Source organism: Triticum aestivum, chromosome 7D (assembly GCF_018294505.1).
Source record: "Triticum aestivum cultivar Chinese Spring chromosome 7D, IWGSC CS RefSeq v2.1, whole genome shotgun sequence".
In the NCBI taxonomy this organism is placed as follows: domain Eukaryota; kingdom Viridiplantae; phylum Streptophyta; class Magnoliopsida; order Poales; family Poaceae; genus Triticum; species Triticum aestivum.
The window spans coordinates 480,353,590-480,380,928 of record NC_057814.1 but is presented as its reverse complement, the minus strand read 5'-3'; the positions used below and the strand labels follow the sequence as shown (position 1 = coordinate 480,380,928).

The 27,339-nt window shown below is 48.2% G+C and overlaps 1 protein-coding gene across 1 annotated transcript; it reads right to left on the bottom strand.

Annotated features, from left to right (window-relative positions):
* Positions 1-23,604: 23,604 nt before the first annotated feature.
* Positions 23,605-25,190, bottom strand: LOC123167675 (peroxidase P7). The gene is made up of 3 exons (XM_044585530.1): positions 24,709-25,190; positions 24,428-24,619; positions 23,605-24,340 (listed from the first exon to the last, which is right to left on the bottom strand). The coding sequence occupies exons 1-3, from the start codon at positions 24,925-24,927 to the stop codon at positions 23,789-23,791; spliced, it is 963 nt and encodes a 320-aa protein (XP_044441465.1). The 5' UTR covers positions 24,928-25,190; the 3' UTR covers positions 23,605-23,788.
* Positions 25,191-27,339: the final 2,149 nt, after the last annotated feature.

Below are 27,339 nucleotides of genomic sequence, written 5' to 3'. Positions count from 1 at the left end.
ACCCCAAACTCAAATTATGAACTTAAATAGTGCGTTATCATGTTCTGGACTAAACAGCAAGGTTAAGTTGTTTAAACATGCATGAAAACCAGTACAGATGGATAGATTGGATTTTTCTAATCATTTTTCATATATAATTTATTTCATTTGGAGTTATGGTTGAATTTCTATGAATTTTAGAAATTTTGGACATTTTCTGGAATTTCTGGTTATTTCGAAAATAAACTAATTCCAGAAAAGATTAACTACGTCAGCGTGACATCAGCAAGTCAACAGGGCTGGTCCAGGTCAAACCTGACCAGTGGGTCCCACTGGTCAGTCTCACAGTGCTGGCTCGTGCCACAGACAGGTGGGACCGGTCAACGGACACGTCAGCAAAGTCAATGCTGGCGTGTGGGTCCCCCGTGTTTGATTAAATCTAATCTAAACTTAGCCCGAGGTTATTTAGTCCGTGGGTCCCTACTGTCAGTGCCTGAGGTGATTAAACTAAACGTGATTAGGCCATAATTACGACGCCACGTCAGCACCACCGGAGTGTAAACGCCGGTGACCAAATCCGTGGAGGAGGGCGTCGGGAAAGCGCTATGGGCGGGGTTTTGGCGTGCTGAGAGCGCCAGGGCATAGCCCGGGCTCGTCCGCATCCAAAAGAACACGCGGGAGGCTGCGGGGACGCCAGAGCTCGCGAGAAACGAGCTAGGGGCGGCGGCCGGAGCACGGCCAGGTGCGCGCGCGGTGCTGCAGTGCATGGCAGGAGCTGCGGGCGGCGGCGTTGGCCTTCTGGGAGGCTGCTGAGCGTGGGAATATGCGCGGGCGCGAGCTGCGGTGGCCCTGGCCACAGCGGCGACATGAACGGCAGCGAGGAGCTACGGCCATGGCAGGGAACGGAGCTAGAACGAGCATAAACGAGGGGGAGAAGAGGGGTTCGGAGCAGGATCTCCCAGCGGATCAAGCGGCGTGCTCAGTAGGCTCGTGGAAGGACGTACGGTGACGGGGCGTTGACGGCGATCTCGGGCAGCCAACGATGAAGAAGACGGTGGTGACGGCTCCACGGGGCGTCCGGCGTCTCATGGCTTGACGGAGAGGTAGCAAGCGACGTGGCGGAGCTTCTGGGCGCATTGGCGAGGCGTGGGGTGGCCGATGGCCACGGTGGTGCTCAGCGGCGCGCTGCGGTGCGCTCGGGCGCGAGAGAGAGGGATCCAGGGAAGGGGGTGAGAGCGAGGGAGAGTGAGAGAGAGAGGCAGGGAGGTGTGTGGCGCCATCTGGAGTCGTCCAGGCGCTGGTAGAAGCAGGAGGTGGCCGTTGGTGGCCGCACGCGTGCTAGCGCACCGTGGGCACACACCCGTGCCTACTGGCGCGAGGAGGAAGGCGACAGAGGGGGCTGCGGTGGTGGACTGGGCCAGTTGGCTGGGCCGCCAGCTGGGCCGGCCAGGTGGGCTGCACAGGTGAGGCCAGGTAAAGCTCTCTCTCTCTCTTTTAGTTCATGTTTTCTATTTCTTTTGTAGCTTCAGGGCTTTATTAAAAATACCAGAACAAACCCAAAAATCATGAAACTGCTCAAAGCCACTGTTTGGCATATATCCAACAGTAAACATTTCAGTTTATGATTATTTGGACATTTAAAATATTTTATAGCATTTAAATGCCCAAATGGAAATACTATATGATTTAATTCAGTGACCCTCTGTTGTCCTACAAAAGTGTGCACCATTTTTGTCATAGGTTCTAGACCAAGGCAAAGATGATGAACATTTTAGAAGGGCATTTTGGGTTCATTGAAAATGATTTTATTTGGTCCCTAGTTGAATTCATTTGGTGTTGGGGTTTGAACATCCCCAATTCGAATTTCATAAATTTAAACATGATGCATGGATGCTCACAGATGCAACTAAATACAAGCAATTCTAGGGTTGTGACAACTCACCCCCACTAAACAAGAATCTCGTCCCAAGATTCAAGACGTGAGGTGAGAAGACAGAGGGGACATGGAACTAGCATAGTCTTCATGGTCCATTGCATCATGTTGATCTTGGCATCTTTGCCTTCAAGATCTTCATCCGGTTATGACAATGGAAGAGAGGAAAACTCTATAGGTTTTGATCTTCACAATGACCGAGCGAGTCATGACCAACTCATGGAATGAGATGTTGGAGCATCTCTTGAGCTGAGACACAACACATACATCCGAGTGATGGAGGGAAGTAGAAGATGAGGGTTTCAATTTGGTAGGCAACAATTCCACGCTTGAGTAAGATGGTGCATAGGTTTCAAAGTAGCGAGGAGTTAATTGCCATGATTCCATAACAGGACACCTTGGGAAAGGTGACTCGTAGAATTATTCCCTTAAGTGGCAAAAAGAATTACTTTGATACATAGATCATTGAAACTCTCTATACCAGCCTGAGGCAAATACAATCAATAATTTGAAGGAGTTCCAAAGAATGGCATAGTCGGATTAGGATGGTTGATGTGGACTACCTTGTTGAAGACAACGTAATGAGTGATTTTTGCTTATCATCGGAAATGGATGGGATCCATGGTAGGATCACTTTTGAATATGATCCTGGACAGCTGCTGCTGAGAAGGTTAGCCCATGGGAAATTGGCACAACGGCGGTGCAAGCTGGGAACAAAATGCAAATGTTGGGAATGTTCCAACCATCATATCTGCCTGAGATTCAGATCTGGCTAGTAACAGAATACTTCAAACTCAACATGTCTGCAAAAGAAAGTTTGCAACACAATTTGACGAGATGACGTTGCGAGATTCTCGGGAAATGAACTACGATGGCAAGCTCCAAAACATGAGCGGGTTCTGCTACAACATGTGAACACGCTGTCCCAAACAAGCATGACCACATAGTAGTCTTACAACGAAACACTACCGAGTTCAGGTGGGAACCATCAACGAGGATATCGAAGTGCTTGCATAAGTCATATGATTAGCTCTTATGAAGAAACTTCTTTTCCCTGAACAAATCAATCAGTGGCTTGGTGTGCTAGGGAATACATATGGAATGGAGGTAATTAATCTACCAAACCACAGAATACTTCGCACATGCATGACTGACTTGGGACAATTCCAGGGGAAGCAAAACTAACTTTCTCAAATTCACGGTGGCAACTTGCACCTAATGCACGTGAACTTGGAGAAAGTCACTTCTTACACCAAACATGTATTTCATAAACGGGACATGAAGATAATGCTTACAAAAGTTTCCAACACTAGCTTGATGTTCAACATGAATCAAGGAGGAGACAAGATGTTGCTAATGGGCTCAATAGCAACTCATCAGAATTTCCATATCACTGAACCTCCACCATCATGTGAACACGGTGATAGCATTGGTCAGACCAAAAGATGTAATGGTGTATGCTCGAGGGATCAACCACGAGTAAGACAACATTACAACCATCGTTGGTTTTGATTTGACTTGACGATAGCCCATACTCAAGTCAAAGTTTTGACAAGACAATAGATCCAACAACTGATCACGAGGACCAATTGGTGAAGATATCATCTTTCTTCACCACACACACAAACACAAAGACATCCCTTCAGAAAGAACCAAATTCGGCAAAGCTTTTTATCTTCCAACTCTCCAAGTTGTTGTTTAGCTTAACCAACTAGCTCAGGGGTATCCATCACAGATTCTTGGAGAAGGGGTGGTTTATAAGAAACCAACTTGATCACGAACTCAACATAGCGGTCAGGTGACAACCTAGTTATACTTCCGAGAAGATGTACGGAAAATCATGAACCACCGATATGTCACTAAGCTCGAGAACAATCTTGCTTTTCAGGGCAAGACGATATAATCATAAGCAAGGATTGACACTATCCTAACTCATTGATCGAAAAGTGCACCAGAAATAAGGACTAGGTAGCACGATAAACCTTAGGGTGATGATTCAATAATCAACATGCTAAGGATACGATTATTGTCCATTAACTACCAAGCAACACAGTTGCTAGGAGTATTGATTTCACACATCACGATTCACTCGTCGGCATTCCGGTTGCGACAACACGGCACCAAGGAATGAATGATGATGGTGAGAAGTATCACTACGTCAAGAATTCATAAGAGAAGGTGCAATTCTCATGACATTCCTGACATAAAGTGGGTAATACCTCAGGGTAGAACAGACTAAAATCTTGATTGCATTTAATCTGCGGAATACAACTGCTTTGACCCAATCCCAGAAATGGATGAGGTACTGGAGTTCGTTTCTCCTAGTCATTCTGAACTAGAATGGCTTGACGGACCACAAGAATGATAGGCATCGATAACACAGATGCACAACTACTCCTGACTATCAATTGATAGACGAAGGTCAGAAGACAACTAAAGAGGGACAACTCAAAGGAACATATGTTTTTCTGAGTTGTGGATGCATGGATTAGTATGCCGAACAAATTCAACATATTTCTTCCGGATAACCCATGCAGAGAGGTAGGATTGGCAGAGTCACAATATAGAATGGGGAACTCATCAAGAGCACTCCTGTTGTGATCTTTTGATCCAACAAACTTCTGCCATAAGTGGTTCATAGTATTTGGAAGAAGGAAATACCACGGACCTCGGGGACTAATGCAAAGGTTACTAATAACCTAAAGGAACGAGCAAACACTATCAACATGAAGTAAGTAGGGTGAATCTCGGGTTCAAAAGCCCAGGAATAGAATGCCTACTAACTAAGTGGCATCACGGGATGCTTTTGAGAATGATGGCCAGAATCATCACACTGGGACACAAAACATGGCTAGATTACTAGGTAATCTTCTAAGACACCTAGGGTCATAATAATAACTCCAACATATATGTCGAGGCAATAGAATACCTCAACTCAGCAATTAGTGTGATTAACCTGGCCCAAAGGGACATCGGGAACGAAAAGAAGGGATTTGCAAATGCATCAGACTATTTAGAAACCTGGGATGACTCGGACAGCATAACGGCTATAAATGCTCAAAATGATTTGGGACATCCTGCAAAATAGTGGCATGACCACTCAACATCACAATATCAAGGTTCTGAGGCCAGCTATGAACATACGGAAGTAGTAGAAACTGAACTGAGACTTGAAACTATCAATTCTATAAGTCTATGGATTAGTAACACGTCATCCTGATAGATAGATGAGAAGGCCTAGTTCTTAATCCCCGTAGAAAAGAAGAGGTTGACTCAGATTAGAAGGGCATAAGGTAAAGGAGTGAAAAGAGCCTTATGTTCCCTTCCACAGTCAATTCCCCTATATAACTAAAGCATTTCTAGACTCAACTTCGACCAGTTTGGCTTGGTAATCCTACAGGCAGTCAGGCTCTGATACCAAAGCTGTCAGGACCCCGATCCTAAGTCACATCGATCTAGCATGTAACACATCATATCACTTTGCGGCCTCATGCACGGTATTCCCACGGGTGCCACCTTACCTGGCCCGGGACCGTTTGCGCCTTTTGGCTCACGTATATGATAGTGTCGCTAGTATCCATATGACAGAGAACCCGGGCCGACATGACTAGTCATGAACCCAAAGTGGCACTAACTTACAGGGACAGGCATACATGACCCAGCAACGAACGTGTCGGTCATCAGCGAGTGAATTCGGGCTGTAGCAACTGGGCTAGCAGGACTCCGGGAATCCGGGCTGTAGCAGGCTAACAGGACTCTGAAAGACACCGCGTGACATTTCCCCGAAGGGACAGACACAGGATCGAAGAAGGACACATGCCGGCCCGTCTAAGTGTTCTGGAGCAGTAGAAACTGGGCTAACAGGACTCCGGTAAACCGGGCTGTAGCAGACTACCATGGCTCAGTGGAAGCACTAGACTACATTTCCCCATAAGAGAGGCTACCAAGGATAGACAACTAGGTTGTCGGATCCCACACATACCAAGCATTTCAATCATACACACAATATGCTCGATATGTGTAAATACAACATGGGATCACAACAAAACTCTACGACTCAAAGTATTTATTCATTAGGCTCCGAAGAGCCAGATATTACAAACATGGGTCTGATGACCCAGCATACAGAGATACAAGCAACAAGCACATGCGGAAGCTTAACTTGTCTGAGTACAGACAACTACAAAAGGAAAAGGCTGAGAAGCCTGACTAACTACAAGACCCTCCCAAGGTACAAGCTCGTAGCTGAGGTTACAAGCTAAACGTCGAAGTCCACGCGGAACTACTAGCGAGACTAAAGTCTCTCTGCAAAAACATAAAATAAGCAAACGTGAGTACAAATGTACCCAGCAAGACTTACATCAGAACTAGCTACATATGCATCAGTATCAACAAGGGGGTGGTGGAGTTTAACTGTAGCTAGCCAGCTATGACTCGGTGGCTATCCTAAACTATGACTGTAAGTAACTCTTTTGAGGTGGCGCACACGAGTCCACATATTCACCATATCAATACACCACTATGGATCCGCTCCCGTCTCCCTACGAGAACGGCATCCATAGCACTCACGCTTATCTTGCGCATTTTAGAGTATCCACTTTCACTTGTCTATGAACTGTACAGGCAACCCAGAAGTCCTTTACCGCGGACACGGCTATTCGAATAGATGATGTTAACCCTGCAGGGGTGTACTTCTTCACACACGCTCTCGCCACTTACCACCATGTACACGTCGTGTATCTCGGCAACCTTCAAGCGGAAGCCTGGTGAGGGAGTCGGCCACGACCTGACTAACCACACAAGTCTCTAGTCCAGGTTTATCGCCTATTCGGGTTCCATCTGCAAGGTGATCTGGTCGGGGTGTCGCTCACGGCCCGAAATGACATGAGCAGGGTTCCCAAGCCCACCATCCGGGTGCCACTTGGTACACCATGCCACTGTGCCTAGTCTGTCCCAAGCCCATCTGTACCGGGTGCCACTTGGTAGACTACTAACACTACCTACAAACACCAGAAACTAGTTGCAACTCCTGCACAGAGATCAGGTTGATTAATAAGTCGAGAGGGGCACTTAAGCATTCTAATGCGTGGTAGTAACTGTTCATGGATCACAAACACATAACTCAGTTCCTGAGGACGGTTGCAATGAGACAACCCACCATGTACTCCTACATGGCCTCTCACCGCTACCTTTACCAAATCGTGTTCACACACTTAGCTCTCAATAGTAGGACATGTTCACCACATTCCAATTCATCCCCGATGAATCAGACCTGACTCAACTCTAAGCAGTAGCAGGCATGACTTACAAGCATGAATGAGAAGGCACATCAAGGCTCCAACAAGTCCTACTCATGCTAGTGGATTTCATCTATTTACTGTGGCAATGACAGGTCATGCAGAGGAAAAGGGGTTCAACTACCGCAGCATGTAACAGTTGAATCGTTGTTGTCCTAATGCAGTAAAAAAGAGCAGGAGTGAGAGAGTGGGATTGTATCGGAAAGAACAAGGGGGTTTTGCTTGCCTGGAACTTCTGAAGATAGTATAGCTCTTCATCGGTGTCATCGATCACATCGTCGGAACCACATCTATCGAGAGGGAACAAATACCGGCAAACAAGGAAGAATACAATCAATGCAATGCAACAATTATGATGCATGATAATGACATGGCAATATGAATGTGTTGGGCTAATGCAACTACAACCAGATGGGTCTGGGTCATTTTGAACCAAAGGTTCAACCCCAAACTCAAATTATGAACTTAAATAGTGCTTTATCATGTTTTGTACTAAATAGAAAGTTTAAGTTGTTTAAACATGCATGAAACTAGTACAGGTGGATAGATTTGATTTTTCTGATCATTTTTCATATATAATTTATTTCATTTGGAGTTATGGTTGAATTTCTATGAATTTTAGAAGTTTTGGACATTTTCTGGAATTTCTGGTTATTTCGAAAATAAACTAATTCCAGAAAAGATTAACTGCGTCAGTGTGACGTCAGCGAGTCAACAGGGCTGGTCCAGGTCAAACCTGACCAGTGGGTCCCACTGGTCAGTCTCACAGTGCTGGCTCGTGCCACAGATAGGTGGGACCGGTCAACGGACACGTCAGCAAAGTCAATGCTGGCGTGTGGGTCCCCCGTGTTTGATTAAATCTAATCTAAACTTAACCCGAGGTTATTTAGTCCGTGGGTCCCTATTGTCAGTGGCTGAGGTGATTAAACTAAACGTGATTAGGCCATAATTACGACGCCACATCAGCACCACCGGAGTGTAAACGCCGGCGACCAAATCCGCGGCGGAGGGCGTCGGGAAAGCGCTATGGGTGGGGTTTTGGCGCGCTGAGTGCGCCAGGGCATAGCCTGGGCTCGGCCGCATCCAGAGGAGCAAGCGGGAGGCTGCGGGGACGCCGGAGCTCGCCGGAAACGAGCTCGGGGCAGCGGCCGGAGCACGGCCAGGTGCGCGCGCGGTGCTGCAGTGCATTGCAAGATCTGTGAGCGGCGGCGTTGGCCTTCTAGGAGGCTGCTGAGCGCGGGAACACGCGCGGGCGCGAGCTGCAGTGGCCCTGGCCACGGCGGCGACATGAACGGCGGCGAGGAGCTACGGCCATGGCGGGGAACGGAGCTAGAGCGTGCATAAAAGAGGGGGAGAAGAAGGGTTCGGAGCAGGATCTCAAAGCGGATCCAGCGACGTGCTCAGTGGGCTCGTGGAAGGACGTACGGCGACGGGGCGTTGACAGCGATCTCGGGCGACCGACGATGAAGAAGACGGCGGTGACGGCTCCACGGGGCGTCCGGCATCTCGTGGCTTGACGGAGAGGTAGCAAGCGACGTGGTGGAGCTTCTGGGCGCATTGGCGAGGCGTGGGGTGGCCGCTGGCCGCGGTGGTGCTCGGCGGCGCGCTACAGTGCGCTCGGGCGCGAGAGAGAGGGATCCAGAGAAGGGGGTGAGAGCGAGGGAGAGTGAGAGAGAGAGAGGCAGGGAGGTGCGTGGCGCCATCTGGAGTCGTCCAGGCATCGGCAGAAGCAGGACGTGGCCGTCGTTGGCCGCGCGCATGCTAGAGCACCGCGGGCACACGCCCGTGCCTACTAGCGCAAGGAGGAAGGCGACAGAGGGGGCTGCGGTGGTGGACTGGGCCAGTTGGCTGGGCCACCAGCTGGGCCGGCCAGGTGGGCTGCACAGGTGAGGCCGGGTAAAACTCTCTCTCTCTTTTAGTTCATGTTTTCTATTTCTTCTGTAGCTTCAGGGCTTTATTAAAAATACCAGAACAAACCCAAAAATCATGAAACTGCTCAAAGCCACTGTTTGGCATATATCCAACAGTAAACATTTCAGTTTATGATTATTTGGACATTTAAAATATTTTATAGCATTTAAATGCCCAAATGAAAATACTATATGATTTAATTCAGTGACCCTCTGTTATCCTAGAAAAGTGTGCACCATTTTTGTCATAGGTTCTAGACCAAGGCAAAGATGCTGAACATTTTAGAAGGGAATTTTGGGTTCACTGAAAATGATTTTATTTGGACCCTAGTTGAATTCATTTGGTGCTAGGGTTTGAACATCCCCGATTCAAATTTCATAAATTTAAACATGATGCATGGATGCTCAAAGATGCAACTAAATACAAGCAATTCTAGGGTTGTGACAGGAGACCCGAGAAGGCAGAGAAGGTTACGCGCGGGCGAAAGGTTTCGGAAAATTTTCCAAAATTTGACCCGTCGGTATATATAACCTGACACTGTCGGTGTGACCGAGTGGAACAACTCGGTGGCACCGAGATGCAAAACTGCAAGCAGTTGCTGCAACTCAGTTTGACCGAAATGTTCTAATCAGTTGCACCGAGATTGAAAAACTTAGATCAACTTAGTGATCTCGGTAGGACCAAAAAGGATGAATCGGTCAGACCGAAATGCACAAAGAGGTTTTGGAAGTTTAAGTCTATGACGAATCGGGGACTCCGAGTGCTCCTCACACAGAGTGGTTCGAATCTGACTTGATCAAACTTTGTGATGTAGCATGAATAGAGTTTGAGACGGGGAAAGCATAGGTAGCTAGAGGGAGTTCTTAGGCATTCTTGTCCATCCATTTGGCAAAAGAGAAAAAGCCAAACAATCAAAGCAACAAATGGATGTCCTCGAATGAGAAAAATATGCATTCAACATGCTCACACAATTAAAATGGCAAATAAAATATGTGACAAAGCATGCACAAACACTCTAGCATTTATCAAGCAATTGGCGATGACTAGGTCATCTATATATGAGTATATTGACTTAGGAGTCAAATGAGAACATTTGATCATAGGTCATACTCATCGTTTAAGCACAAGTGGGGTTACCACTTTTACATAAAGCATTGTTGTGTTCACATCATTAGAGTTGCTTTAGCTCAATTGATTAGAGTAAAGCTCCCCCTAGATGTGATATCCCCCCTAGGAGGGATGAACTAACCTTGGGTTTTGTCGATGATGACTTCATGTAGGTGTTGAAGATGTGGATGCTCAATGTTGATGTAGATCATTCGGAGCAATCCTTTGGAGTGAGTTGCACTTTCAATACCTACACGGGTTAGTCCCACAAGGAACACGCAAGGATATCCATAGACATAGAGTGATGTATACACAAGATGTTGTCCATGAAAGCATTAGGTTACCTTGTCCCTTGTCTTACCAACAAGAGGGTTTGTGACTCCTTGGACTAGTGCAAGATGTGGAAGTTGTTTGCACTTGTCATTGCCAAAATGATAAGAGTGAAGTATGTTGGCTGAGTCACCCTCAAGAACTCTCTAGTTCTTCTTCTTCGGGATCCACACCATCTTGATGGGAATCCTTGGAGTTGTTGTCGTACTTGATGAAGTAGAACTTGATGTAGTCTTGGGAACCCACTTGACTAAGGCCTTAGGTGCTTCTTCAAATGCATCAATTTCCTCTTGAAGCTTGTCCTTGCCTTTTTGCTTGTGGTCTTGTGGTGGAAGATCATCTTGAGCTTGTGTTCCTTGGAAAGAAGTAGGATCATACTTCTCTTGTTGAGGAACAAACTTCGTCTTGGGATATTGATCTTCTTCCCACTCAACTCCACTGGCATTGAACTTTCGTTCAAAACCAACACCTTGATTCTTCCGGTGCCTTCCTTGCTTGCGTACTATTTCTTCAAATTGCTTACTTCCGGCAAGGCTCTTGTAAACACCTTTCTCTATAATTCCCTTCAATAAGCTATTTTCTTGCTCAAGTGTAACTTGGCTAAGAGAATCATTAGTGGAATCAAGAGAACTACTAGAAGCAACAATGTTGGATTTAGTATGATTGTTGTTACTACTAGATGAAGAATCTTTCTTGTTCTTGTTGTTAGATTTAACTTGTGGCATGTAAGTAGACAAGAGTAAATGCTTGGCAATGTAAGAAGAACTTTTCTTGCGAAGACCATCATTGATTGCCTTTAAAAACGCATGCTCTTGCTCAAGGTTGAGCTTTTCAAAGCGTACCTTCTCATGAGTCTTTAAAAGTTCTCGATGATCTTCCAAGGTAGTTTCATGAGCTAACTTAAGAGTGTTTAGTTCTTTAGTTAGATGCTCAATCTCCTTCTTATCATCATCATTCGTTTTATCTTGATTATCATGATTAATAGAAAGCTCATCATAGTTTTCATAACTAGAGTTGTCAACAAGTAAATCATCATCTCCTAGCAAATCATCTTCATCACTATTGAAATCAACATACTCGGGGTGTGTTACCTTTGGACCTTTGGCCATGAAGCATCTTCCAATTCCTTCATTTGGTGAGTCAAATATGTCGTAGGAGTTGGTTGACACAGGTGCTAGACCGGCAACACCTTCATCTTGAGTATATTCGGAGTCGGAGTGATAACTTCTTTCGGAGTGATTGTCGGAGTCGGAGCCGGATACCCATTCACCAACATGAGCTTGATGTCTTCTTTTTGTGTAGCTCCTTGATGACTTATATTGATGGTCTTCTCCAAGAGGGTCTTCGTTCATAACGATCATCTCTACTCCTTCTTTATCTTGATGGTCTTCTACTCCTTCTTTTGGGAGAATCTTCTCTTCTTTTGTAGGGAGCCGTACACTCATTGGAATAGTGTCCGGGTCTTCCACAATTGTAGCAATTACGCTCACGACTAGAAGATCTTTTGTCATTGTAGGACCTTGACTTGGAACTTCTTTCCTTGCTTCTACTTTTGTAGAACTTGTTGAAGTTCTTCACCATTAGGCTCAATTCTTCATTGAAGGTTTGTTTCTCACTTGATGATGTAGGAGCTTCACATGAGGGTTTGTAAGCACCACTTGACTTGTTATGGAGCTCTTCCTTATCCTTGAGTGACATCTCACGAGCAACAATTCTTCCAATGACTTTCGTTGGCTTGAGATCTTTGTAATTGGGCATCATTTGGATCAATGTGCACACGGTATCATATTTTCCATCCAAGGCTCTTAGGATCTTCTTGATGATGAATTTGTCGGTCATCTCTTCACTTCCTAAGCCGACAATCTCATTTGTGATGAGAGCAAGCCTAGAGTACATTTCAACGACGCCTTCACCATCCTTCATTTTGAACTTGTCAAGTTGGCTTTGAAGCACATCCAATTTGGATTCCTTGACGGAGTCGTTACCTTTGTGCATATCAATCAAAGTATCCCAAATTTCCTTTGCATTCTCAAGATGGCTGATTTTGTTGAATTCTTCGGGGCACAATCCGTTGAAGAGAATATCACAAGCTTGAGCATTGTATTGCAGCATCTTCAACTCTTCCGCGGTAGCTTCACGGTTTGGTTCTCTCCCATCGAAGAATTCACCTTGCAAGCCAATACACACAATAGCCCAAACGGCGGGGTTATGTCCAAGAATATGCATTTTCATCTTATGCTTCCAACTAGCAAAATTTGTACCATCAAAGTAAGGGCCTCTACGGTGGTAATTTTCCTCGCTAGACGCCATACTCTCCTAGGTTGTGAAACCAAGGCTATGACCACCAAAAGCTATGGAAATCAAAGCAAATGGAGACCAAAGCTCTGATACCACTTGTAGGATCGAAAGTATGTCTAGAGGGGGGTGATTAGACTACTTGACCAAATAAAAATCTAGCCTTTTCCCAATTTTAGTTCTTGGCAGATTTTAGCAACTTTGCACAAGTCAAGCAATCAACCTACACATGCAATTCTAAGAATATAGCAGGGGAATGTAAAACAATTGCACATGAAGGTAAAGGGAGGAGTTTGAGGGAGCAAACGCAATTTTGACACGGAGATTTTTTTTATCCGTGGTTCTGATAGGTGGTGCTATCGTACATCCACGTTGATGGAGACTTCAACCCACGAAGGGTAACGGTTGCGTGAGTCCACGGAGGGCTCCACCCATGAAGGGTCCACGAAGAAGCAACCTTGTCTATCCCACCATGGCTGTCGCCCACGAAGGACTTGCCTCACTCGGGTAGATCTTCACGAAGTAGGCGATCTCCTTGCCCTTACAAACTCCTTGGTTCAACTCCACAATCTTGTCGGAGGCTCCCAAGTGACACCTAGCCAATCTAGGAGACACCACTCTCCAAGAAGTAACAAATGGTGTGTTGATGATGAACTCCTTGCTCTTGTGCTTCAAATGATAGTCTTCCCAACACTCAACTCTCTCTCTCTCATAGGATTGGATTTGGTGGAAAGATGATTTGAGTGGAAAGCAACTTGGGGAAGGCTAGAGATCAAGATTTATGTGGTTGGAATGGAATATCTTGACCTCAACACAAGTGTAGGTGGTTCTCTCTCAAAAAATGTATGTTGGAAGTGTAGGCATGTTCTGATGGCTCTCTCCACGAATGAAGAGTTGGTGGAGGGATATATATAGCCTCCACACAAAATATAACCGTTACACACAAGTCACCAACTCGGTGGACCGAATCATGAAACTCAGTCGGACCGATTTAGTTCAAAATGTGAACGTTAGGGTTTTCGGTGGGACCGACATGTCAACTCGGTGAGACCTATTTCGTTAGGGTTAGGGCATAACGTAATCTCGGTGAGACCGATTACACAAACTTGGTGAGACCGATTTTGGTAACAGTCAAACAGAGATTTGGTCAGGCAAACTCGGTGGGACCGATTCGCTCATCTTGGTTGTACCGAAACGTTACGAAAGGGAAACAGAAAGTTTGCATTGCAATCTCGGTGGGACCGATCGCTCATCTCGGTTGTACCGAAACGTTACGAAAGGGAAACAGAGAGATTACAATCCCATCTCGGTGAGACCGAGATCCCTATCGGTGAGACCGAAAAGACTAGGGTTTCTGGCAGTGGCTATGTCAATTGAACTCGGTGGCGCCGGATAGAAAGTTTCGGTGGGGCCGAGTTTGACTTTTGGTTTGGGACATATGTGGATGTGAGAAAGTAGTTAAGGGTTTTTGGAGCATATCACTAAACACTTTGAGCAAGAAACTCATTAAGCAACACCTCACCCCCTCTTGATAGTATTGGCTTTTCATATGGACTCAATGTGATCTTGGATCACTAAAATTAAAATGTAGAGTCTTGTGCTCTGAGCTTGAGCCAATTCTTTTGTCCTTAGCATTTTGAGGGGTCCACTTTCCTCATCCATGCCATGCCAATCATTCAGCTTTCCTGAAATATTTATCTTGAAATAGCATTAGCTCAATGAGCTATATGTTGTTAGGAATTACCAAAACCACCCAGGGATAGTTGCACTTTCAGGTTTACAATCGAGGTTAGCACATGCATGGTTCGTTCTCTAATAGTACATTATTGTGCAATTGCAGGAACCATTCTAATATTTTGGTTTTTAACAATTTGTTCTTGCACATGTAGGTCCTGCTGTCAGAGGTTTTGACCCACTGTTCGACCCTTTTTGCATATGAGGAAATGAGTTGTCCATGAATATCAATCAAATCAAGAAACTCAGAAAGATTGTTAGGATAAAGAAATTAGCAACAAAAAACAACAAGATCTTTGTCTGCACAATGAAGAAGACATCAGTTCACTACAAGATGGTACTAACTATTATACCTTGCCTTTTTTTATTCCTTTGCCCCATTTCTAATATAAAGAAGATATTTATGCACATCCTTGTTTCAGGCCTTTCCAAAGCAGTTCACTGATGATTACCTCTCAAACCACCTCTATGGTCAGGAGGCGAGGAAGGTTTTCATACAACACCCATGGTTCAATATTGAAGTGTTCCTGAAGAGGACGAAGGACGGACTGTCAATCATCCACAGGCACTGGCCTAAATTTGCAAAGACCTTCAAAATGAATGAAGGCTCAATATTCGCCTTCCGCTTCATCAATTTTCCAGATGAGATGCATCTGTCTATATACCGTCTATGATGCTAATTTTGAAAGGTTCTACATGTTGCATGTGGAACTTGGTGCTGGTGCGGTTGTGTAATGGGGTAGCTGAGTGCTGAAGCTATATCATGTTGTACTCTGATGTATTTCAATTATGAAATTCTGCTTCCTTAATAAGGAAATGGAATATATTGTGTGCTTAATATGAATGTCAATTAGATTAATAAATGGATTATTAATAATAGGGCAATTAGCCTGCTAATGGTTGATATTGCAACGGTTATTGAAAATACCGTGGGCGATGACCTTAGGCAACGCACACAGTTTCTAGGAATAAACCGTGTTGGATCAATGAACAATCACACACGACTTTCTCTTGAAAACTGTTTGCGTTAGGCCACCTTGCGCAAACGTTTACCACATAAAAACTGTGTGTGATGGACAGCCTTTGCCACACAGTTTCTTCTACGTACCGTGTGTGATACATTCAATAACGCAAACGATTTAACGGGAAAAATTGTATGTGATGTACCTGTGAACGGATACGTTTTCCTTGGAGCGACTGTGTGGGATGTACATACGAACGGAAACGTTTAGCGGGGACTGACTGTGTGGGATGTACTTGCGACCGGAAACAATTTTGCCTGTATAATTGTATTTTTTAGCTCTATTGTACGTATTTCTGTATTTGAGCGCTCACCGGTCGCACACGACCTCATTTTGCCGAGCGTGTGTGCCAGGAGGGCATATCCCCGACGGTTTCTGGGTCGTGCGGGAAGGACCCCCTATCACCCACACTCACTTGGCGACGATTCCAAATGCCATCGCAGAAAGGGGTTAAAACCCATTTGTTTAGGACCGACGCGCACCAGTGGGATTACAAGAGTTGATCTACCTCAAGATCGTATTGGTTAAACCCTAGAAGTCTAACCTGTGATTGTTCTGTTAGCCTCTACGGACTAAACCCTCCGGCTTATATACACGTCGGAGGGGACCTAGGGTTTGTACAGACATGACTTGAGGAGGAAGGAATCATTACATCCGGACATCCAACTTGCCTTTCTACATATATGGGAGCCCAACCGGACACGGGGGATGACCTTCTGCTTTAATCTTCACGGCCCATCAGTCCGGCCCACCTTCAGTAGACCGGACCCCCGAGGACCCCAAAATCCAGGACTCCCTCACTTCACTTGGTACAAAAACTAATTAACAAAAAAACACAATCATAACAGTAGCATAATTTTGTAGACACTCAAGAACATAAAGAAAAAGGCAAAAAAAATTATTCATTGGGTTGCCTCCCAACAAGCGCTATCGTTTTATGCCCCTAGCTAGGCATGAGATAATAATGATGCTCACATAAAAGACAATAATTGAAGCACAAGGAGAGCATCATAAATCATGTGAACAACCGATCTAAGTCTAACATACTTCCTATGCATAGGCATTTTATAAGAAAACAAATTATCATGGCAAGCAAAAACTAGCATATGCAAGGAAGAAGAAAGAAACAATAGCAATCTCAACATAACGAGAAGTAAATTAGTAACATGAAAATTCCAACAACAATGTTTTCCTCTCTCAAAATAATTACATGTAGGATCATAATAAAATTCAATAATATAACTACCACATAAAATATTTTCTACATGATCCACATGCATGCAAAGTTGACACTGTTCCAAAATAGTGATATTATCATCAAATAAAGTCATGACCTCTCCAAGCCCATTTTTATCAAAAATTTCATAAGATTGAACACTCTCCAAATATGTGGGATTATTTTTAGCTAAAGTTGACACTCTTCCAAACCCACTTCTAATATTATCGCAAGCATGTTCATCACGAGGTTTAAATAAATTTTCAAGATCATAAGAATCATTATCACCCCAATCATGATCATTGCAATAAGTAGTGGACATAACAAAACAAGCATCCCCAAGCTTGGGGTTTTGCATATCACGAACACAATTGACATTAATAAAATTTATAATAACATCATTGCAATCATGCTTTTCGTTTAAGGAGCTACCATGAATCACTTTATAAATTTCTTCGTTTAACACTTCATCACAATTTTCAGATTCATGAATCTCAAGCAAAACTTCATAAAGAAAATCTAGTGAACTTAATTCACTAGCAATTGGTTCATCATAATTGGATCTTTTAAAAAGATTAGCAAGTGGATGAGGATCCATATCAATAGATTTTTAGCAAGCGAAGATGCAAGCAAATAGAAGACACATGGAAACTCAAGCAAACAAAAGATCAAACGAGAAAAAGGCAAACAAAAAAGAAGGCGAATAAAAAGGCAAATTTTGTGAAGTGGTGGAGATGAAAATGAGAAGCAAATGGCAAATAATGTGAATTGTAAGGAGATGAGATTCGTGATTAGGGACCTAATAGATGTTGATGATGTCTCCCCGACAACGGTGCCAGAAATTCATTTTGATGTCGCTTGAACTACGTCAGTATTTCCCCAAAGAGGAAGGGATGATGCAGCACAACTATGGTAGGTATTTCCCTTAGTTACGAAACCAAGGTATCAATCCAGTAGGAGAACCAAGCAACACTATCTAAACGGTACCTGCACACAAAGAACAAATACTTTCAACCCGACGCTTATGAGGGGTTGTCAATCCCTCTTACGGGTAACGGCATAGAAAATTGTCAAGTCGGCGGGATAAAATTGTGATAGATTGGATAAATAGATCTGATAAAATTGTCAAGTAGGCTATTTATGTCGATCGCCCGCACCGAAACCCTACCATCCACATTTTCCTCTGTCTGTCCGCCGCCGCTGCCACTTTCCACTCCTCGTCCGCCTAGTAGGAGCTACCCATTTCTAACGCCTGAGCGCCGGCTGGAGCTCCTTCAGCAGATCCGGGCAAGGTGCGAAGGCCGGATCACCGTGGGGATACCTTCAGATGCAATGGACCCGGAGGAGTTGGAGGACGAGGAGGAGGAGGATGATGAGCCGGAGGAGGAGGCAGATGTGGGGGACGCTGACGACGCGGATCTGCAGGCGGAGCAGCATGCCATCTTTGATTCCCTCAGCTCGGAGTCGGTTGCGGAGACCCGACGCCGCTGTTGGCAGGAGATGGAGGCGCAGCAAGCCGCTGAGGAGGCAAAGATGCTCGCCTACATGGATGAGGTCGAGGAGGAGGAGGATGAGTCGGAGCCCTCCTATGCGCCCGTCCAGCCGATGCGCGGCACCAACGTCGTGAACATCTCCGATCACAAAGATAAGCTAGGGTAGTAAGTAGGATTTCTTTTGCATACTTTGTATGGATCTGAGAGTTGAAATATGATAGACTCAAATGCAGAGTGGCTAATTTGAGGCATGACCGATCATTGTCCGCGGACGCCGGATCGCGTCTGCGGGTGTTTGATGGGCCGGATTTGTAGATGCTCTTATGTCAAGTTTTAGATGGTTAAAAGTAGGACAGAGCATTTTTTTGATAAAATACATTTCATTGAATTGATTTATCAAGGTGATACAACTGCATCTAAAGAATGTCTGGCATCTGCATAACATGATGCACACAGCCAACAAGTCCAAACGACCAAAAAATAAACATAGTTTCGCAGCAAAAATATAGCAATCCAGCCTAGGGTGTGGCAGGTCTATACAGAGATTACACCGCCATCCATGGGGGGGCCTCCCTGGCCGTACGCTCCAGTCGCGTAGACGACATCATAAAAAGGTCTCTGTCCTCCGACTTCTGCAGGATAAACCAAGTACGGAGCCATCGCGTACATGTATGAATAACCTGCACAGGAGAAGAACCACATTTATTATTAAAAACCACATCATTCCTGGTAAGCCACAATGCCCAGCATAAGGCAGCCGCCCCACAAGAATATGTAGAAAATTGTTTATCAGTCCCCCGCAACCAATTGCCGAACATGTTATGTGCACTACGTGGGGGTATAGATTTGAAGCTACTTGAACTATGGCTCATACTGCACGATCAAATTTACACTCAAAAAATAAGTGTTTAGTAGACTCGTCATGTTGGCAAAAGACACATGTCTTGCTACCTTGCCAGTTACGTCGTGCCAGATTATCTCTAGTTAAGATGACCCCTCTGCTTAAAAAACAAAGGAATATCTTCACTCTTAGAGGTATTTTTAGCTTCCACATTTTTTTGTTATCAACGGAAACATCAATATGAGTCATCGCATCGTACAAGGACTTGACTGAGAAACTGCCGTTTTAATGCAGTTTCCATTGAAACTTGTCTGGCTTGCTTGTCAGTTGAATGTCCTCCAGACGAGAGAGTAACTCATTCCATGCTGCTAGGGGAGGACCAAGAGGTCCCTACGAAAAGAAATATTGGGGTTTTCTTGTCCCAAAACTTATTTCATCGTGACAAATTTATGTTTGACAATCATGTACAAGATAGGGTACTGCACCATAAGTGGGGTGGCGCCTAGCCAGGTATCTTCCCAGAATCGAACCTGAGAACCATCCCTAACTAAGAAAGTACCAAACTGAAAAAAAGAATTCCTTGGTCTTCATGACACCATACCAAAAATGTGAATCACCGGGTTTTCAATGAACTTGAGAAATGGCTTTGGATTCCACGTATTTGTTACGAATAATTTCCTGCCATACTCCATTCTCACCGAGTAATTTATAAACCCGTTTACTCAGAAGTGTGATGTTTTTAATCTCAAGATCTTGAATTCCAAGGACCCCTTGACTTTACGTCGGCATAATGCAGTCCACCTTACCGGTCGATATTTCTTAGATTCATTATCACATTGCCAAAAAAGACTGGATCTAAAATAATCCAAACGCTGAAGAACCCTTTTCGGTAAGTGGGAGAATGACAACATGTATAGAACCATATTACTGAGGACGGAATTGATCAAAATCAATCTCCCCCCATATGACAAGAGTTTGGCTTTCCAACTGGCTAGCCGTTTCTCAAGTCTCTTTTTCACATGTTTCCACTCAACAATAGTTAAGCGCAGATAGTGAATCGGAATACCGAGATACCTAATCGGGAACTGCTCAAGCTGGTAGCCAAAAATTTCAGCATACTCAGCTGCGGACTCTGCAGCGTCACCGAAGCAGAAAAGCTCACTCTTATAAAAATTAATTTTGAAACCAGAGAGCTCATCAAATGCGCATAAAAATAGGACAGAGCATGCAGCTGTAACTTATGCTTGAAAGACAGTAAAATTCTAGAACCTTCATGTCAATCGGCGAGAGCCCTTGTCTAGGCTGGATCCCGCCGACGGGAGGTTGACGTTGGCCAGGGACCGGTTCGCCGTCTTCAAGTCGCGCCGGCTGAGCCGCACGTCCCAGTAAGGCCCGCCAAGCTACAACAGATCGCAAGAACAAGGTTGCGATAAATACATGGAACAAAGTAGCAAGCAAAGCGGTCGGCCAGCGGGTCGGCTAACGAAGTTCGGGCGGCACACACCAGAAACGATCCGTCGCGCACCGCGAGCGCGAGGATGTTGGCGCAGGAGAAGACGCCAGGCCACGGGGCCTCCACGCTATACTTGATGTTGTCGATGATGGGAAGCCACGTGGGGAGTTCATGTTCGGGTCGGCCGACTTCTCGCCTCTGGCGTACAGAAGAATCGAGCCATCACAGCCCTGTAGCGGTACATGCATCGTAGGTACATTTTCTCAGAATATCATGTGAATTGCTAGCGAACGGGGGCTTTACCGACGTCCAGACCGTTATCATGCACGCGTCCAACAACCCGGTCCCACCTGAAAAACTCTCTTACGTGAAGCGGTTGCCGTACATTCATGCTGGTCAGCGCCGCTCCAAAGCAGACGTGACTCCGCGGCTAAATGCCGGTCTGAGAGACGCACCGGATGAGCGGGCACCACCGATTCAATGCACACGACGACCGAGAAACCTACTCTGGCTGCTTAGTAGCATTGAGGCCGGCTTTCGATCCCTTCGCCTGGCCATCACGCCTATTTAAGTCGTGCTCCAGTGCCATCCACATTGCAAACCTCCAAACTCCCCCTCTTCGTAGCCATATGCCTCTCGTCATCTCTGAAGCTCTCCTCCCCTTCCCATCCAGATGCCCAAGTCGTGGTTCTCCGTGCTGGCAGGAGGCGGCGGCGGCGGCTCAGGATCTACCTCCGGATCTTGGTGTTGTTGCTCTCTGGGGCCCTCGAGCACCATGGCCGCCAGTTCCTCCGACAAGAAGAGCGTTATCTCCTCCGGTGACAAGCTCTACGACGAGGAGGACCAAGCATCGCGCAGCAGCTGCTCCTTCTCTCAGACGCCGCGGCCATTGCCACGGACGAGGAGTTCTTGCGGCAAATAGAGCTATTGATGGAGCGGTCGCTCTAGAAACCTGGTGCGGGGCCTCCCTCATCGCCGCCAGCACGCATGAAGGAAGACTCGCCCTTGCCGTCGTGCTACCGCGTGAAGCAACAACTAGCGTCACCGCCTCTTCACCACTTTAAGGCAGAACCGCCCCCCTCCCACGCAACCGCGACGTCCAGATCAGGTGCCGCCAAGAGAAGGAGCTTGCCTCGCCTCCACGCGGCCCTTACGCCCGGATCGATGGGCCAACGTCACCGTTGCGCCGCGACTGGCGTGGAAAGTCCGTCAAGAAGGAGGTGTTGTCGGCGACCATGAAGGCACGCGGCCGCCTCCTCCACTACCTCGATGTCCGCAGCGGTGCCTGCTCCTTGTCGCGGGCCATCGTGTCGGCCGAGGAGAGAGCGACGAGGCAGGCAGCGCAGGAGAAGCGGCGCAACGTGGCACACCGTTCCGCGGTCGCCAAGTCCAACGAGGCGCCCTCCTTGGTCCGTGAGGACCCCGACACGGCGGAGGCCTGGGCCCACGAGTGGTCCACCACCAACACAGAGACGGCCGCGTTGCGTCGCCGCCGCCTCGACGGGGAGCTCGCTAGGATCGGTGAGGAGTGGTCGCTTAGCAACACCTTTATCGTCGTCGGGAGGGGCAACGCCGCCGCCAAGGCACCACGGCCGGGGTCGGCATTTGCCGCGGCGGCCCTCCGCACGGCGTAGGAGGAAGAAGAGCAACTTCTCCGCAAAGCGCCAGGCGGCGGCCCGGTAGGGGTGTTGTGCCACTACGCCCTTCCGTCGTTGGAAGGACTACTCCAATAGCGACAGTGGCACGGACAACGATGGCGGTGTAGCCGGTCAGGGCGGCCATGCATACGAGGTCACCGTCCGCTACAAGTTAGCCTCTTAGTTCTTTTGTTTTTAGTTAAATAGACAAAATATCATCTGTTTTATATAAATGATGTCCAAACTTTAGTGAATTATACGTCGTGTTTGTTCAAATTCGTCTGGATTGTTGATTTCGGGGCCGGGGGGATTCGTCTGGATTGTTCTAGTTTGTTTTAAAATGGATGAAGACACGGTTGGATGGCCGCATCACTATCTCCGCGAACAATAGTGTCCGTTGGAGATGCCCTATAAGCCCCTAACATGCCCACCAACGCATGGAGTCCTGATCGTCAGCTTCTGCCAGTGAATAGCTACAGAATATCTCCGGTAACTTGTCGTCTCGGTCTGCCGGATCCTCATAGAGATCCCCGCCGTGTCGACCACCGCGTGGAGAAGCAAACATGACCGAATCTCCTCTGCCACCTTCCGTCGGATGCACCACTTGCCATTTCATATGAATCACTCTACCCACGTTTCGCGGCCTGGCTCGCCAACCCAGGGCTCACCGATCCGGCTTCAGGATAGGATGCCTGCGTCGTCGTTTTCCTCAGGCACACACACGCCGCTACGCAGTGACACGGCAGCCGGCAGGGCATGGCCGCCAACCGCCGAACGCGACGGCGCCCCGTGATCACCGACCCCGCGGAGGCACGGAGCAAGAGGGAGCGGCCAGTTTCTTGTTGCGCGGCGGCGCAAAATGGCCGGGCGCGCGCGCGGGGAAGGGCTGGGCCGATCGACTCACCCAGCCGGCGCCTCAAGGCCAACGTGCGGATCCGCGACAAACGGTTAGGTAGCCCTCCCACGTGACGAGACAGCCCGAGGCGGCGGGCATCTATCTCGTCCCCGGCAAGTGGCCCGGCCGCCTGCCATTGTCATCTCAGTATGTATGCCACCGTGCGCGCATGTTTGCTCCCAGCGGAACCTGGGGCTGTACGCCGTGCCCATGACGCATGTCGCGCTCGATCTGTGCGCGGCAACTTGCACTGCATTATTGGGGACGCAGGTAAATTAAGCGTTTTGTTTAGGCTCTAACAGATCAGATGCAGCAAGTTTGATTTTAAATTGTTACTGACAGTTTGACGTCTGTCATAGCGCCGTTGATGTGTCACTGTGTCAGTAGACTCCGTTGGAGTATACTCGCTATCGGATTGAGTGCGTGCGATCTCAAGCTAATCCATCTACCCGAGTCTCGTGGAAAGGAATCTTGATTAATTGATCATTACAATTGCCAGCAACAAAATGGAAATGGGAGCAGTTCCACATCTGCTAACAGCCCTTTTGGCTGCTCAATGTACTCTGAGTGAAGCTGTGAGCATAGATAGCCTCGCGAGTTCGTCCGGACTGGACACCACAGATTCATCCTCCGGTCCGGTTGACCTTAGTTGATCTTCTTGCAGTCCAGACGGATCTCCGTGGGCGTGTCCGCCGACGGCATGAGGCTCCCCATCTTCCCCATCGCCTTGGCGAAGTCGGCGGCGAATATGTCCGGGTTGCGCATGTACACCCTCACCATCACGTCCTGCGACCCGCCGTTGTACAGCTCCTGGTCCGAGTGGAAAAGCCCCTGCTTGTTCGCCAGGTTCTCGAAGTAGGTGGTGTCGAACCAGGTCGGCGTCGACACGTCGATGGGCGCGAGCGTGGCGTCGCCGCCGGTCTGCGGGCACGTCTGCTTCCGGAGCGCCGCGAACTTGGCGTCGACGTTGGTGTCGTTGTAGATGCGGTCGCGGAAGGTGGCGCACCGGGCCTGCCCGATGGTGTGCGCGCCGGACAGCGCCGTCATGTCCCGCGCCGACAGCCCCTTGCTGCCGAACGTGGCGATGAGGCCGGCGAGGCTGGACCCCGCGCTCGGGAGGTTGGAGTTGGCCGCGCTCTGGCTCGCGTTCCGCGCGTCGCGGCGGCCCAGCTGCACCGCCCACGTCGGCCCGCCGAGCTGCATTGCATCCCATCATCTTGCTGATGAGTAAGTTTTTCAATGGTGCATGGATCGGGGAATGGATGAACCAGAGCAACTGATTACCAGGTTGACGCTGTCCCGTGCGGCGAGGGCGACGATGTCGGCGCAGGAGACGGTGGCCTTGCAGGCCGCCTCAACCTGGGCCTTGATGGTGTCGATGACGTCGTAGCCGCGCACCGAATTGGCGTTCGGCCCCGCATTTTTCTCGCCGGTGAAGTTGGCGGTGTCGTCGAGCAAGATCGACGCGTCACAGCCCTGCGCAAGAAAACACCTCGAGATCAGCAAATCAACTACCACAGACACAAAATCAACTGAGGAAATGGCGCCAGTGTACTCCCGCTCACATTGACGAAGCAGTCGTGGAAGAAGAGGCGGAGGATGGACGCGCCCATCCGCGGCTCGGCCGCGACGGCCTGCGCCATCGCCGACCGCACGATGGTCTGCAAGCTGGGGCACCTCCGGTCGTAGAACTTCGACGACAGAAACGCGCCCTCGGAGCCGGCGAAAAGCGGGGCCAAGACAGCGGCAGCCATGAGCAGGCACCTCACCGCAGTGGCGGCCATACCTGACGACGAGCAAGTAGACGAGAAGACTCAAGACTGTACTGATGGTTTGATGAGAAGGGAAGCATGACATAGGAGCGTATATATAGTGGGTGTGGGTGCGTGTCTCCGGCTAGCTAGCTCGTGGTTGCATATGGCGGCAGATGCTCCGGGGAGGGGAGTGATTGGCCGGACGCCTGAACTCGAGCTGTATGGGCTGACTAATGTGCCTGCCGAGGACCGGCGGGGGAAGGTGACGGTGGGCTGATTAAGGTTGGACTCTAGTGCTAGCGCCGCATCAGATCGATGCGGAGCACGACGGCGTGGATCACATCTATGCAGCAATGCAACTTGGGCGCGAGGAATATGTTGGAATGATTGACGCATATGGCCTCATGGTTACTGTCGTCGGGACAGGAGTCCTGGAGGCTTTGACTCTTGTTAGGGCATCTCCGGCAACCCGTAAATTTTCTCCCGCATCCGTCCGCGGACAGAGGACTAGTCCGCGGGCATGGATGTGGGAGGACGCCATCTAACCTTAGCTGTATACATTTTCATAATAACTCGAACCAACCGAACAAAATTCGTGCAAACACGACCGGATTTCATATAAACATGAAGTTCATTATAAATAAGTCAAAGCGGTGGTAGACGGGCTCTGGAGTATAATTAATACCTACTCTAAATGATCACCGGCGTCCGGTCCCCGTATCTGGCAATCAGCCCCGAGAGATGAAGCTTCACTGTCTCTTGTTCCGCCTCGACGCTCTTCAGCTCCGCCTCTGGAGCCCCGAGAACTCAAGCTTCCGCCTTCACGTCGTCGCCAAGCGACTAATTGACCAAAAATGCTCAGCCCACCAAGCTTGGCGTCGACGGGAGAGGGGAGGAGCGGTGGCCTTCCTGGGACACGAGCGATGGCGACCTACCGTGCACTACTCTTCCTCACTACTGGTGGTGCCAACGGACGTGTCGGCTTCTTTGTGGTCGTGGCGCCGAGGTGTGGCCTCCTCATCGTAGGTGCCGCCGAACAACACCTCGCCCGCCTCGTCGTCACACTCCTTGCCAACGGCCGCCACCCGCTTCTGGTACTTCCAGTGGGCGAGGCGGATCTCGTGGGCGGAGCGGTAGGACTCGAGCAGCGCCTCCTGCTCCGCCATGTCCGCGTCCGATGCGACCACCCTGCCGGCGACGACCTGCTCCTTCGTCTGCAGATGCTCCTGGAGGAGGTCGTGGTTGTAGTTGGCGTCGGTCTGCGCCTCCCGAAACTGGTCCTCCCGCTCCTCCCGCACCATGTCCATATAATGGGCACGGACCTTGCCGATGGTCATGGTGCAATGCACCCGCGAGGGTGGGGCGAAGGAGGAGGGTGGCGCTGGCTCGTCGGAGGAGGCGTCCTCCATTTGCACGTCGTCGTCGGAGGCGCCTCCGGCTGCCTGCCGGCCTACCAGTCGGTAGCAATGGCGGCCATGGCCTTCTTCTGCTTCAACGTAAGCCCGTCCGAGAGAGCTTTGGCTGCGGAGGGATCCATGGCGGGGAGTGGTGCCGAGAGGGATGATTGTGGCTATGGCCGGGGCAGCGGTTTATATAGCACCGATGGGCGACAGAGGGACGGACGGGTGGCGCCGGAGGAGACGCCTCGGTAACCGCATGCCATAAATGCGGGCGGCAGACGGACGGATTGTGGCCGTCGTGTCATTTGAACGTGCGGCAGTCGCCTGCACCGGGAAGCGGCGGAGGAGGCGCTCTCTCGGCCGGCACGCCGCTTCAATGCCGGCGCCAGTGAGCAGTCGCGTCTGCTCTAGCCGGGTATGAATACGGGCGCTGACGCTCTAGAGCGGCACTGATCGAAAACGTGCGGGAGGGGGGTTGGTGGGCCAGGGCGGTCAGAAGCGGGCTTGGGATCGGTCCAGACTCCTGCAAACCTCCCCCACTTTTGTCTCCGGTTTGCAGGAGAAATCGCGTCCGGACCGTGCTGCGGTTTGATATAGGACCGTGTTGGATGGCTTTCGCTGTCAAGACAGTTGTGACAGGTTTGAGGGTCGGCGTTGGAGATGCCCAAGCATGACTAGTAGTACAATTTTCCTCCAAATTATTATGTTTATAACTGGATGAAATTGGTTACAGTCCCAACTCATCAACTATGAGCATCTCTAACCCTTCCCCTATCCTATGGCTTTTCAAACGTCCCCCTAAAACTTAACTCCACTTTTGACGAGTTAATTTTTTTGCACCTAGCACTTCCCGCAAATTTGTAACTTCTCAAAAGCTCAAAGCACAAATAGTCATTTCAAACTCAAATTTAAACTAGGTTAGCATATAATTATTCATACCACATATAAAACATAAAAGTGCCTTAATTATACAATGCTACAACTAGATTAGTAAATAACTAAAGTTATACGAGGTCTCCTCGTCGGAGGAGAGGTCGAGGAT

Coding starts and splice junctions, on each gene's coding strand:
- LOC123167675 (XM_044585530.1), bottom strand. CDS start 24,927: ATGGCCGCCACTGCGGTGAGGTGCCTGCTCATGGCTGCCGCTGTCTTG. Junction 24,620..24,708: donor TCCACGACTGCTTCGTCAAT/GTGAGCGGGAGT, acceptor TTTCTTGCGCAG/GGCTGTGACGCGTCGATCTT. Junction 24,341..24,427: donor CACGGGACAGCGTCAACCTG/GTAATCAGTTGC, acceptor GATGCAATGCAG/CTCGGCGGGCCGACGTGGGC.